This window comes from Lonchura striata, chromosome 16 (assembly GCF_046129695.1).
Source record: "Lonchura striata isolate bLonStr1 chromosome 16, bLonStr1.mat, whole genome shotgun sequence".
Taxonomy (NCBI): Eukaryota; Metazoa; Chordata; class Aves; order Passeriformes; family Estrildidae; genus Lonchura; species Lonchura striata.
This window is the reverse complement of record NC_134618.1, coordinates 10,825,485-10,839,291: the sequence shown is the minus strand read 5'-3', so window position 1 is coordinate 10,839,291 and position 13,807 is coordinate 10,825,485. Positions and strand designations below refer to the sequence as shown.

Genomic DNA, 13,807 nt, shown 5'->3' with positions numbered 1-13,807 from the left:
AATGTGACTGTTCCCCTTCTAGCACCAGCATATATTTTGAATAAGGAACTCCATGTCAGCAGATGGCACAAAGACTGGGCACCAGCACATCACATCAAACATTGGTGGCTTCAGATTTAGAGTCGAGATATATTCGCCTTTTGGAAAAAAAATAAATATAGTGGAATGAAAACTGAATCAAAGGGAAAGAACAGATGACTACCATCCATCAAGGATGCACATATTTGTGCACTGAAAAAAAAAGAAAAAAAAATCAGTCATTTCAAAGAAAATCTTGAAAATTAAAAAAAAAACGTTTGCACTTGTTCCTGGTCATAAACAATCTCACAAAAATCTCACTTTTGGAACTATTCCAATTGAAACCATACACTGAATTTATTAATACAGTATAAGTTTCTTTATGTAAAAAATCTTTATACATAGTAATAAAAAAGATAAAGGCAAGATGCATCAAACAGAAATCTGCTGGTTGTTTTTCCTCCGTTCTTACAGAGCCGCTGATGACTACCTGCACTATAAAGAGCTGTGTTTCTGACTTTCTGTCTCAAGCATCTTCACCTTTGCTTGTGATAAGGATTGTTCTGTCCAAGCATCCAACAGGACAGATGCTGGTGATGTTTTGGCACTTACGCTGGCAAACTGAGCTTCTTTCCCTTGAGAACTGCAAGGAGAATTGGGGAAGAAAACAGTCAGCAAAACAAAGTTGCGATGTAGGAGAAGCACTGTTAAAATGTCACAGGGACCAAAAACTTGCACATCAAATGGGTCCACTGCACAATCCTCCTAGGCTGCCTCTCTCCCTTCAATACACACTGGTAAAACTAGAATTAACAATTCTAACCTTACCCTCTTGTGGCACCCTCAAGTTCCCACTTTTCAACCTCATAGGACATACTAGTCCCCCACCACAGCCTCCTAAGTATTATGACTAAAATAATACAGCTTTGTGGTTACATGGTGGTCACAGTCACATGTGGTTACAGTAGTCAAACAACTGAGAAAGGTGTCTGCAAACACGGGATCTGCATGTAACAGTGTAAATGATCAGGGGAAGCAGGAGGATCATGCTTATCCATGGAAGACAACAGCAATATATATTTAGACATACGTAAGTTTTTCCAAAACTTCATCAGCCCATTTATATATTTATATTCTACCCATACCCCCCAAAAAATCCTCAGAAATGCTCCACACTAGCACAAAGTGTACTCAATAAATTAAGGGTATTTCAGAACTAACTTGCACACAGAATAAACGAGCTGGTAATGCTGATGTAGCAGACCACTAGGAACCTGTTAACTGCTACATTTCACAACCTGAAGCTGGAAGTTACTGTATTACTTACCTTTTGTAACATACAAATAGAAGAAGTCACAGTACAGAACGGTCTGGACCACACCAGCAACAACAGCTATGAGGTCAAAAAATCCCTCAAAGTAGTAGCGCCAAATCCAGTTGACTAAGTACAAGGCACGGTACAGACCCAGGAAGAAAAGATAGTGAGTAGTGATGGTCTCTGCTTCCCCAGTTTTGCTGATCATAAAGAGCTGAGGGAGAATAGCAACCGATTCAAGATAGATGGAGAAGGTCCACAGTATCTGAAAGGGTAAAAAACACAGGTATATCCAACTGTCTTACTGATAACAGCAGGACAGAAAACATTTGACTTGGCTTGGCTTTTCACTCTCTAGCAATGTTATGGATGGATGAATACCTATTGATACAGGTCCAGTGTTTTGGCAAACTTTCCCTGGTACAGGAAAAACTAAGTTAAAGCTTCATAATCAACCAGAGGATTGGAGGAGGGAACTCTCCTGGCAGACAGCAGACTCTCCAAACCAGCTCTCTGCTGAGCTGGCACACACAGGTTTACTTGTGAGGGAACCTGTGTGCAAACATTTCACATTACCATCAAACGCAGCTTAGAGTCCATGCTGAGAAAGCCGCAGGGAAGATGAAGTCCATTCCCCTGCTTAATGTTCTTCCATTTTTTATCTATTTGTTTAAAGAATCAATTAACAGAGAACAAAATTTAAAATATGTCTCTAAGTGTTGCAATTCAAATTCCCTTACTCTGTAATAAATTCATTGAACCCCAATATAAAAATACAGTTCAGTCCACGTAAAACAAGCATTTTAAGTTACTCTCTATTTTGTAGGAAAAAATTACCTGTTTGAACTCTCTGTAATTACATTTTTAATATAATTTTTCTACAATTAAACACATAGCTGCATTTTAAGTGCAATTCTTTTTTATAGTCTTTAGTATATAGTATAGACCATTTGCAATTCTATAAAATTTAAATAGTAGTATAATTCCTTTTGTTTTCACCAGGTGGCACCAACTATTCAAAAACTGGGGATTTCTTTAACAAACAGAACAAAAGGAATTCTGAATTAATACAGCCATCAGAGTGTACTGGGAAAAACACAGTCTTCTGCTTAATAAAAAAATCTATGCTGATAAAAATGCTGGTCTCCTGAGGTGCCTTAAATTTGCACAGACATCTGCACCACACAGATTCATTGAGGAAAGGATTAGCCTGAACCTACTAAACACAGACACCCTTCAACCATTCACTTGTCAGGCATAAAAATTCTCATCCTCATGTTCTAAATATTTTAGCAAAATAATCTCCTGCTTACAATCAACTCACCTCCAGTGGAGAGAAGTCATGATTGACAAGAAAAGAGAGCCCACCAACAGGAACTATCAGGAACTCCACTCGGAAGGTGTCATGGTTTCCATCGTAGGTGGCCTTGAACTTCATGTAGATCAGGTACACGGTGGCGTACGAGCAAGCGATGTAGATAAGCTGAGGGTAAGGAAAGAAACAACCCCAAAACAATCCACAGAGGTTCCAGCATTAAATCACACTCCCTGAATAAGCACTAAGAGGAGCAAGTGTGGTCTTTTTTGATTCTTTGTGTTGTCTATGTGGTTTTGCAGGCTGTTGGTGGTGCTTAACTTTTGTCAGCAAAGTAATAAATCAAAATTAGTGATTCTGGGCCCTACTGGTTTTGCTGCTTTAAAGGCCTCACATGCCCATGGTTGAAGTGACTGCCCAAAGGTGAAGACCCATTCCAGAACTAAGGAAGCAACTGGAGAAGGAATACATGTTCTCCAACAGCAGGGGAAGCACTGCCCCAAACATTTAGGTTAAAAATGTGCAGGTGCATACACACAATAATAATGGAAGGGGCCTTTCTACATTCAAAAAGCCCAGCATGGTGTGGCTCATGTGGCAATTAAGAAAAAAATCAGTAAGTCCTATTCAGACAACCATTTAACATAGCACAAGTTAGCTGATTTGCTTTGGACCTTTGAACATCTCTAAAATCTGAAAGAGTGGCAACTGGACACTGTTTTTTACCAACCAAGAGGCCACAAGACCTGCAAGACTGAGAGAAGCAATGAACCAAAATTCAATTTGAGCTGATGCCTACCTATTTTGAATAGTTATGGCACAGTAGACTTTATAGTTATTCCCTGTGGAATAAGCAAAAAACTTCATTTTACAGGTGAAAAAACAGAACTAGAGAGACTCAAAGACTTTCTAAAGGTCAATCTGCCATCATCAGGACAGAGCTCATTGTCCTGAAGTCAACACAGTACAGCAGACTAGACAAATATTTTAGCTTCTGCCACTTTCAGCACAAAGATTAAATGTTCCAAAGCATATATCACATTAAAAAAGGGTTCTTTGCAACAGAGAAGTAACAGATTAAAAATCCCACTGTTTGCAGATACTATTAATCACTAAATGCTCTGCACACAGACAAAATCCTACAAATACTGTATATTAAGGAGCTCAGAACCCAAAGGCTCTGCTACACAAGCACCCCAGCTGAGTGGAGATAAAGAACCACAGGACAGGATACAGGGAACCTTTACTATGGGTGTAAAAATATCACAGCAGGTACAGTCATAGAAGACACTCAAAATGTGAATGAATTCAAATTTCTTACATTACAAATTTCTTTATCTCAAGAATCTCAACTTTTGACTTCTCAACTAAAGTTCTCTCAAGTACTCAACAACTGTGTAACATTATATACGCCTACACATAAATAAATATAACACAAAATTGTGTTGGGACACTCAAGCAGCTTCATCTTGACACTACCATAATGGGCTGAAAAGACAATTATATTCATCAGTCTTTCTAAGCATCAACCTTTGAAACTGAAATAGAGGTTGCCATTTGAAAGTTAGTTTTCCCACACTCCTTCCTTTTCTGGTTAGGAGGGCTGCAGAACAAAGATGTGCTCATGGCCCTGAATCACAACCAATAAGTGAATAAATGGCAAAAACCCCCTACCTTCTCCTTTAGGGCACATAATGGTACCTTCCAGTCAGAAATTACATATGGAAAAAGCTTCTGTTTCAAGAATATTTCATTTAATCCATGGCTCTTCATCTATACTGTTAGTATTAAAACATTTCACTCAAGTGTGAGTTTAAAACACAAAATTTTATTTTGAAGTATTATTTTCCTAATTCATCCATACATTTTACATTATTGATTATTTTAGTCTTTCCTCTTGGCAAAGTTATACTACCCTCTAAATTAAAGCTGAAAAGCATCGATAAAATAAAAAAAAAAAAAGGAATTGGATTAAGAAAAACATAAACATACTGCCCTCTCCCAGACCACTGCTTTATTTTCTTGTACTCAGTACCAGAAATTGCAGGAATGAGCAAGTAAGAAACTCAAATTCAGGCTCACTGACATTCAGTAGGCAAGTGACAGGGGTACAACTCACAGAAGCTACATTCCTTAAACCTTACTCATGTCAACTTTTGATCAGCCTCTGACCAGACAGTAGCTGCAATTCTGGCAGTGCATTCTGAATACTAATTTACCTTGTAGTAAACAAAAGGAGATTTACTTGAGCTTTAATGTCTCAGATGAGAAATACAGTTTATTTGAACCACTCTTCCAAAAGCTTGCATTTTCAATAACCAAAATGCCATTTGTTCTAAATGCCACAGTCCTGATATAAACAGTTTTAAAAATTGCATGTAGAGTCCAGGAAAAAAAAGCAGGATTTTTGAGTCCATCTTCCACATTCTTTATCCAAAGCCCATCTGGAGCTTTGGTGCAGTGGGCCATTAAAAATGGCTTTTATTAATGGACTTATGCACTCTACATGCAACCTCACTAGCTTTTCTAACTCTTCAGGATACTCTACCTTCATAGATGTGTTATACAATGAAATGAATGAAGTGAAGAGGTCCAGGTAACGGGTAGTGAAGACCAGTGCAAACAGAAGCTGGCTTTTCCCAGAAATACCTAAAGTGATAAAGGAAATAATTAATCATTCAGAAAGTGATGAGGTGCTTTGAAACATTTGATGGCTGGGATGAGAAAGGATATATCCTTTATTTTTAAGCAAGTTGCTCACAAAATTAGGACAAAATCCAAGTTCCCAAGCTGTACAAACAGAATTCTAAGCCCATAAAGCTCAGTAGTGTGAACACAAGTTACCCTGTGCTGGAAGAGGTGCTGGCACTACACAAGGTTTAGAAGTTACTCACAGCAGGTAGTGTCATCTCCAAAAATATCACCTGCAAGCTATCTGTTCTAACACTGGGCAAGGCTGCATTAGCTTTCAGTTCTCAGAGAGCTGTCACATGCCTCAATACAATCTTTAGATGCTGAATAGCTGGAAAGGTACAAGGGCAATAGACAGAACAGACCCAGTGACAAGCAGAAGGTATGATGGCACCAATAACGGGATTTTAGAGAAATACATAGATTTTAAAACATAAGGCAATTCAATTCACACACTCAATTGGCCACATGGTGAGAAAAACATCAAACAATCAAACCCACATGTTATTAAGTACTAAAAATTTTAAAAAGGAAAAGAAGTGAGATAAAATGTCAGACATCTACACTACATCTTCAAAGCAACTTTCGATTCTAGGTCAAAGCCCCAATGTCAAAATGTTTGTTTGTACTTAACTTCAGGCACTAGAGCACACTTAGAAGCATAAAAGCTTTGCACAGTCAGTCACTAAAAGCTTCCGAAAGCTGAGGTGAAGCATCGCTCCATAATACTGATGTGGTGGTTGTCACAGCAGGGGGACAAAACAACCTACTCTGTGCCTCTATCTTGTTATTCCAATTATTCTTGTTTTCAGTCATCCAGGGCGAAAATAATTGAATCTGTTCAGCTAAGCATGCAAGTCTTCTTCAAAAAACAAGGGGGAAAAATACTCTGTAGGAGAGGCTGAAAATCCTTGTCCCTTTATACAGAGATATTTCTAGAAAGGCTTTTATTAACAGCACCATAAAGCAATTAGGAGAAGGCAATCTGCCACGGCTATTGAAGTCCTTTTTCACTCCAGCTTAAGGAACATGGCATAAACTGCTCCAGATGAAGGAATTTAACCTATGAAGTACAAGAATGGCTGAAACAGTAACAATTAGAAAGGGGTGTGTTTGCAAATTTCATATGTGGAATGTCTGCAAGGTGAGCCTGATGTGCCACCTACAGAACAGCCAAAATAAAGTACAGGGAACATAAACCATCTCAAAATCTGCAGGCTGTGAAGCTGTAAAACACAAGCTGCAAGTATTACAAAAAAAACCATGCTGCCCCACCCCAAAAGAAGAAGAAAAAAAAAACATAAACTACCTCCCAAAGTTTAGAAAAAAAAATACATTTGACATTTTTTGAACTACAAGAGCATTGCACAGACAGCTGAAGCAGCATTCTGGGCTCATCCCAGGTGCGCTTGTTGGCATCACAACTTGCCAGCAAAACCTCCCAGCAAGCAAAGCTGTCCTAAGGTCAGAATCCACAGGACAAGGAAATCCACCTGGACAGATTACAGAATATAATTAGGCTAAATTATTTAGCATGCTATTTTCTTTTAGCAAATAACTGGGAACAGAAAAAAAAAGCCTATAAGAGATATTAATTATTGATAACAGCTATAAATTTGGATCTGGCTATACTGTCATAAATACATATAATACACTTGACAAATTCTCAAATTCTTTTAAGCCATTGCCAATCTTACCTCCTCAACCCCAAAGCTGTAATTTTTATTACAGGCTTTCAATACTCTCACTGATTTTTGAATCTTTAGAACAGTTGTGAAATCCCGAAACCCACTCTAGACTCAAGATTAAACTAATTTTCAAGTAAAGTAGGCTAGACTAGACTAGGCAAGGTTTAAATTGTAAACCAAAGGCCTATGAAGGGATGGGAGAAACATCTAAACCAAAACAAAAACAGGGCGAGGGAATAGGTAAACACAACAGTGACTTTGATGCATTTTAAAACTTTAGGAAATGTATCAATGTATATGTCACAACACTGACCCTGGCTCACGGCTGGCAACAGCAATGCACTGAGGCTACAATGACGCTATTCTCATCCTTTTCCCTTTCCTTTTACTCCCACAAACATTACTAGTTCTTGAACTAAATAAAAATATTTTTATTTCTTCTTCCAAAGCTCTGGGCTCCAATTTGGAAGAACCAAACCTCTCTGTTTTGTTCCATCCTCACAAATGGAAAAACTCCTTCAACTTCTGCACTTCATCTTGGCTGAAAGCCATAGCATGAAACTTTAATTCAGGTGATTTTCACAGCCAGGCAGGAGGGCAGAGCTGAAATTGTAGTACTTTCTTATCAACTTCATTTTGCTGTGGTGAGTCAGGTAAGGAATAACAGGCAGGAGCAGAGGGGCTGAGCTGTGGAGTATGTACAGCACCTACCAAGTATGAACTGCACATCACAGCCATAAAACCTACAAACAAGAATTCTTCTAAGCAAGGTCAGTCCATACTTTGCCATGGAAACTTCACAGGCTTTTAAAAATAAAGTAGTTCAGTTCTGTACCAAGTCCACATCACCCACAGAACCACAATTCATTTGGTTCTGCTAATAAGTACCAGCATTAATACTCCTGTGCTTCCAATTAAAAAACCCAACCTAATTTTAAAGACAAATTTTCCAACTGAAAAAGAGAATACTTTCTTTCAAGGAGAGAGAAAAAATTTCAAAGCTACCTAAAGCATCAATTTTTGTGAAAACACAGAAAAATTAGCAGAAGCCTATAGCAAAGTACTGTCAGAAGTCTTCATCTTAGCCTAGTATCTGGTCCACAACAGACACATAAAATTGAGATACAGCTACATTACCTAGCAAAAGTACTACACATTTACTATATATATTACTTTTTTAGATTATAGAGCATATAATTGGACAGCACTGCAACCGCAGGTCACCTTTAACACTTGATAAATGGCACAGAGAAATGCAAATCAATTTTCAGGCAGTAATTTGCACTGCAAACAACCTAATTTGACTTGAAATGGGTAAGAAAATACAGTCTGAACAGAACAATGCTTGAAAGCATAGGATTCCTCAAGTCTCATGAATTTCCTAATTATGACATGATGTCGATAATGGAGTTACCTACTACATTCTCCATGCTTCTTCCTAACGATTTTTGCACCATTATTTTGAGTGGCAAACATTTTTCAAAATTCTAAATTTGGAAACTCAAATAACCAGACATGCAAAAAATTGTTTCCCTGCCAGCTCTAAAATTCTGAAGATTTGATTTGCTTTTTCCTTGTTATCTTTTCAACCTATTGACTAAATAAGGAAAAAAAATTTTAAGTTTCTCAAACACAGAAAACACAGACTGCTTCAAAGTGCAGATGAGCCTAGCCTTACCTATCTTCTTCAATTAGAGGAGTCACTTCATAAGAAAGAAAATGGGGACTATGAGTCTTCAAAAACCAGCAGGTTGCAGCAGAGGTGCACAGGCTGTCGCCCTCATTTCCAGCTGCTTTTCCAGGCCTCCTGGTTCTCCTGGAACAAAGGCCTCAGACACACACAGATGCAACCAGAAGAGAGGAGTCGGCACCATGTGGTTTGCCAGCTCTTCATGGATCACAGCTTGCAGTTCAGCCAGCAGTTAGAAGCCCTTATTTATTTTCAAAATCTCTACTGCTTCAAAAATGCACAGTTAAAGTAGCAGTTGGTTTGCCTGCGTTTCCTTAGTCACCAATAACCACAAGGTGTAAGTTTATTTAATTTATAAATGGCTTTAGTAACCATACAGTGTAAAGAAATGGCAGAATGCCCTCTAATAAGTGGCTCTCTGTAGCTGCTTAACATTAACTGGTAACTGTTTAGGGGTTATTGTCGTGCATGACTTTACAAACATATGCAAATGTATATTTACAACAGTTTCATCAATTGAAACCTCAACCAACAACAATGAACCACTAGGAGGAACGGAACAGAGCCCCAGAAATAAAATTCTTTGCTCATAGTCCTTTGAGGTATTCATGTTCTTCTCATTCTAGACAAATTTGTTAGGCCTCAGACACCAATGTCACAGCAGCAACACAAATCTGGATTTACTCCTGAGGATTCAGGCAGAACTAGAAGACACCAAAGACAAACACATTTCTGCTTTTTTGCCTTTTTTCCCCCCCACCCTCAGGAAAATGAATTAAGCAAGTATTTTCTACTAAAAGAGCTCATGAATGTGTGTTTGTGTCCAGGGACACTGGCTAATTTGGGAAAGGGGAGAGCTGTATCACCTATATGATACAGGCCTGTTTTCTTTTCTGTCTTGAAGAAAGCTGTACCAATGATTGGTGTGAAACTATTTTCTTATGAATAAACCCCTAGTAGCAGAGATTCTCAATCACAATTGGCTTAAGGAAAGCAACATCAGACCACTTTTTAAGCAGAAAGATGGGATGAGGTCACATTGTACTATACTGTGTAAATAACCTCACATCCAAAGGTCACTTAAGAATCCCTTGGCTCAAACCATTTCTGAATTTCAGCCTTGCAATATAATTTCACATTTTTTTCTTCAGACATTAAATGACATTCAGTTTCTAGATCATTAACCCTCCTGCTGTTTGTAATTTCAACTGCATTTCTCAAACACAGGACAAAGCTCTACTCAAGAGCTGGAGGAGACAAGGCCCTCTCCTGCCGGATCCAGGCAGGATTCCTGTCATGCACTAAACCTTGAGCCAGGTAAATTAATCAGGAAGGTGCACTTGTTCTCCATTACCTCAGGAACAATAGTTCTGCACTACCACTGCATGCGGGCCATGGAGTCACTTGTTTGACCTCTTTTGTAAAGTTAGGAACAGTTTTTACTTTAAGCCTGGTTAAAGCCAAAGCTATTAAGTTTAGTTTTTAAAAAACAAAACTATTCATTCACTCTTTTTTTTGTGCTACTAAGTGATTAGCTGGTGATTTGACATGACAACACACCAAACCTGTACTTCCTCCTACCTGTAGTGTAAATCTCTTTCATTTCCCCATTCTCAGTTATTTCAGGTCACAACTTCATGCTTTCAACTGAAAACTTTACAGATGCATCTGTTCAACAGTGCTAACCCGGTATTTGAATAGTATCATCAAAACACGGTGAACTGATTTCAAGAACAATAGCCCTCACTAAAGAAGGAGAAGCTCACTGGAGAGCAGGCAAAGTCAAGCTCCCGTGCACAACAAAACCGATCCACATAACACACACCGCAAGGAAATGCCCATTTTGAATGACAACAGCTCCCAGTTTTCTGAAAGAAATCAGCTCCGCTGCAGTTATGGGAACTGCCTGCAATTCCCTGCAACCACCACACCGTACAGCCGAAGGGAGGAGAACCGCGGCACACGGAATTGGAGCACGCCCGCTGCGAACGGGGGGAAGCGGCGGCGGAGCGGGGCTCGCCGCCGGGACCCGGCGCGGCTCCCGCTGCCACGTCACACAGGCCCGCGGCTCCCGCCGGGAATCGCCCTCCTACAGCTTCCCACTGCAGCCTGGCCCGCCCGACAGCAAACCTTCCGCCAGCGCTAACAGCGGCACGAAGCACGGCTCAATTCCGGCACAAAAGCCAAGGACAAGGGGAGCGAGGGAAACTTCAGGGGCTGCGAACGGGAGTCGGCGGCGGCCGGCGCTGCACCAAACCGCGTCCACCGGCGGCCCAGGGCAAGCGAGGGAAGGGATGGAGGAACGCAGGGATGCAGAGAGGGCGGCTGCTCACCCCGCGGGGGACGAATTGCTTCCCCCCCCCGCTCCACACCGGCTTCCCCATTCATTCGCCTGCCGCCGGGCAGTTACGTAAGGAAGGAGCGACCCTCCCGGACACAGCCGGAGCGGCGTGCACAGGGATTAAAGTACAAATAATGGCAAGCACAACACCTTCCAGGGAAATGCAGCTCCCGCTGGCGCACCCCCACCCCGGAGCGGGGATGCGCCTCCTCCTTCCTCCTCTCCCGGCTGCTCAGCCGCTCCGCCAGCGCTGGATTTGGAGGCGGCCGAGTCGCGGGGAGGTCAGGAGGAGGGCAGAGCCCTCTCCCCTGCGCGAACGGGAACGACCGTCCCTTTTCCCCCGCCCGGGCCGAGTTCTGCCCGCCCGCCCCGGGGCGCCCCGGCGGGGTCGGTGCCCTCCCCGCCTTTCCCCGCTTCACCGGGGCCGCCTCCCGGGCCAGCGAGACAGGCGGGACCCCCCGCCGCCCCGGCTCTCTGGGCTCTCCCCGGGTGGGGCCCTTCGGGGCCGATCGCAGCACCCCGCGGCGAGTTCGGGGCTGTGCCGCCGGCCCCGGCGGGCTCTGCGGCCCGGAGCCTCCCGGCCGGTCCCGCCCCGCGGCCTCCGCACGCACCCGCGCAGGAGCGGCTCTTCCAGATCTTGAGCAGCAGGATGATGATGGCCGCCAGGTGGGACAGGTCCCCGGTGAGGCGGAAGATGTTCATGGCGGCGGCAGAGGCGGCGGCGCAGCCGGAGCCGGGGAGCGAAGATGGCGCAAGCTCAGCGGGCACCGAGCGACGTGGCCCGGGGACGTGGCCAGGCAGCCCCGCGCCGGTGCACGCCGGGAAGCGGGGCAGCGCCCGCCCCGCCCCGCGCCGCGCCGCCCTCACGGCGGGGCCGCCCCGGCAGCCGCGGCCCGGGCGGGCGGAGGGGAGCGCCCGCGGCGCCCGAGAAGCTCATCTGTGTACATATGTATACAATAGCGACTATGATATATATTATATATATTTCTATCATGTTTTGAACGACAACAGTTTAAAAATCTACATCAGCTACTAGACAGAGTCCAGCGGAAGCCATAACAGTGATGTGGGGTCTGGAGTGTCTCTCTTAGGAGACACTGCGAGGGCTGGGCCTTGCTAGTCTGGAGAAGTGAAGACTGAGGGGGGATCTCATCGATAGGTATAAACACCTCAAGGGTGTGTCCCAAGAGGGTCACAGAATCATGGAAACACAGAATGGTTTGGGTGAGAAGGGTACTTAGGGATCACCTCGTTCTGCCCCCTGCCATGGGCAGGGATGCCACTCACTGGACCAGGGTACTCAGGACCCCATCCAGCCTGGCCTGGAACACTTCCAGGCATGGAGCAGCCACAGCTTCTCTGGGCGGCTTGTGCCAGATTCTTTTCTGTGGTGCCCAGTGACAGGACAAGGAGCAATGGCCATAAACTAAAACACAAGAACTTCAACACAAGGAAGAGTTTTTTACATTGAGAGCCACAGAACACTGGGACAGGACTGGGTAGTCAGGGATTCTCCTTCCCTGGAGACATTCCAAACCCACCTGGAGACGTTCCTGTGTCACTGCTCCAGGTGACCCTGCCTTGGCAGGAGGGTTGGATTGGGTGATCTCCAGATGTCCCTTCCAACACTAACAATTCTGTGATTCTGTGTAAACTTCCAAGAAAAAGAGAAAATAGCAATTATTTATTCAATAATCATGCCTTGAGAGTTACCATACTGCCTCTTCAGAGTCCTTAATCCCTCAAACAGGACATGACCAGTAAATTCAGTGGGCAGTTCAAAAAAGGCATCTCCTTTTAATAACTCTCCAATGTTCTTTGTAAAAAAACCCAACAGTCCAAATAAGAGCAAAGAAAAATATGAATAGCTGCCCAGGAATAGGATTTCCAGTGGTTATACAAAATGGGTGACAGTTTATTCCAGGTAAACAGTGGTGTTTTGCTGGGTAGCTCATTTCTTTAAAATCTCTTGCTTTATATTGTTTCACAGCCCCTTTGAGGAAATAGTGTAAGGACTTTACTGTTACAGAATTATACGCTGAAAAGTTCCCACAGCAGAAGGTTATGGACTGTTTGAAACTGAAGAAAAAGGATCCTAACTACAATCTTTTAATTTTTCTGTTTAAAAGGTAGCACAAACATTGAAATCTTTAGAACGTTTACATAATCCTGAGAAGGGAGAACTGATATCTGCTATTGAGTTTATCTTTTTTAGTAAGTACTCACTGTGTGACAAAAACAAATTTACTTATTTTCAGAGATTAGGAATCAAAACCTGTCCTCTTACAACACTGTGTTTACAAGTACAGCAGTACAACTCCTTGACAAGCTCCATAGTATCTCTTACCACTTCCTAAGAGGTTGGATGTTGCATTTGAAAAGTTTTATAGTTCTCAACTCTAACAGAATAATTATTTTAAACAGATATTGAATAAGTTTTAGCATCAAATAATGTTTGATGTAACCACCAGTGAGTTGCCTTCTTGAGGATACATGTTAAAAACTCAAATATAGTACTGGGAGAATTTGTACTGAAGACAACAGCGTTTGGCAGAACTCCCCAGATGTGTGGTACCAACTGCAACAGGAGGGGAGAAAGTGCAAATTCGTAACTACAACATCAACAGCTGCAGTGCTGAGGCACTTCCATCACTGCACACATGTGAGGTCTGAAAACACAGACGTGTCTTAGAGCTCTGGCTGGACCAGCCTGCTTGACTGAAATGTGAACATTTAATATGTCAGATCT

At 42.4% G+C, this 13,807-nt stretch overlaps 1 protein-coding gene across 1 annotated transcript; it reads right to left on the bottom strand.

Moving 5' to 3' along the window:
• Positions 1-350: 350 nt before the first annotated feature.
• Positions 351-11,875, bottom strand: KDELR2 (KDEL endoplasmic reticulum protein retention receptor 2). Its single transcript, XM_021539764.2, has 5 exons — positions 11,670-11,875; positions 5,197-5,297; positions 2,658-2,816; positions 1,346-1,598; positions 351-661 (listed from the first exon to the last, which is right to left on the bottom strand). Exons 1-5 carry the CDS (start codon positions 11,758-11,760, stop codon positions 627-629), a joined length of 639 nt encoding a protein of 212 aa, XP_021395439.1. The 5' UTR covers positions 11,761-11,875; the 3' UTR covers positions 351-626.
• Between the last annotated feature and the right edge of the window lie 1,932 nt (positions 11,876-13,807).

Excerpts from the sequence above, each read along its gene's own strand:
- KDELR2 (XM_021539764.2), bottom strand. The coding sequence starts at position 11,760 with ATGAACATCTTCCGCCTCACCGGGGACCTGTCCCACCTGGCGGCCATC. Across the intron at positions 5,298-11,669 it reads GAAGAGCCGCTCCTGCGCGG|GTATTTCTGGGAAAAGCCAG; the intron begins GTGCGTGCGGAG and ends TTATCACTTTAG. Across the intron at positions 662-1,345 it reads CTATTTGTATGTTACAAAAG|TTCTCAAGGGAAAGAAGCTC; the intron begins GTAAGTAATACA and ends TTCTCCTTGCAG.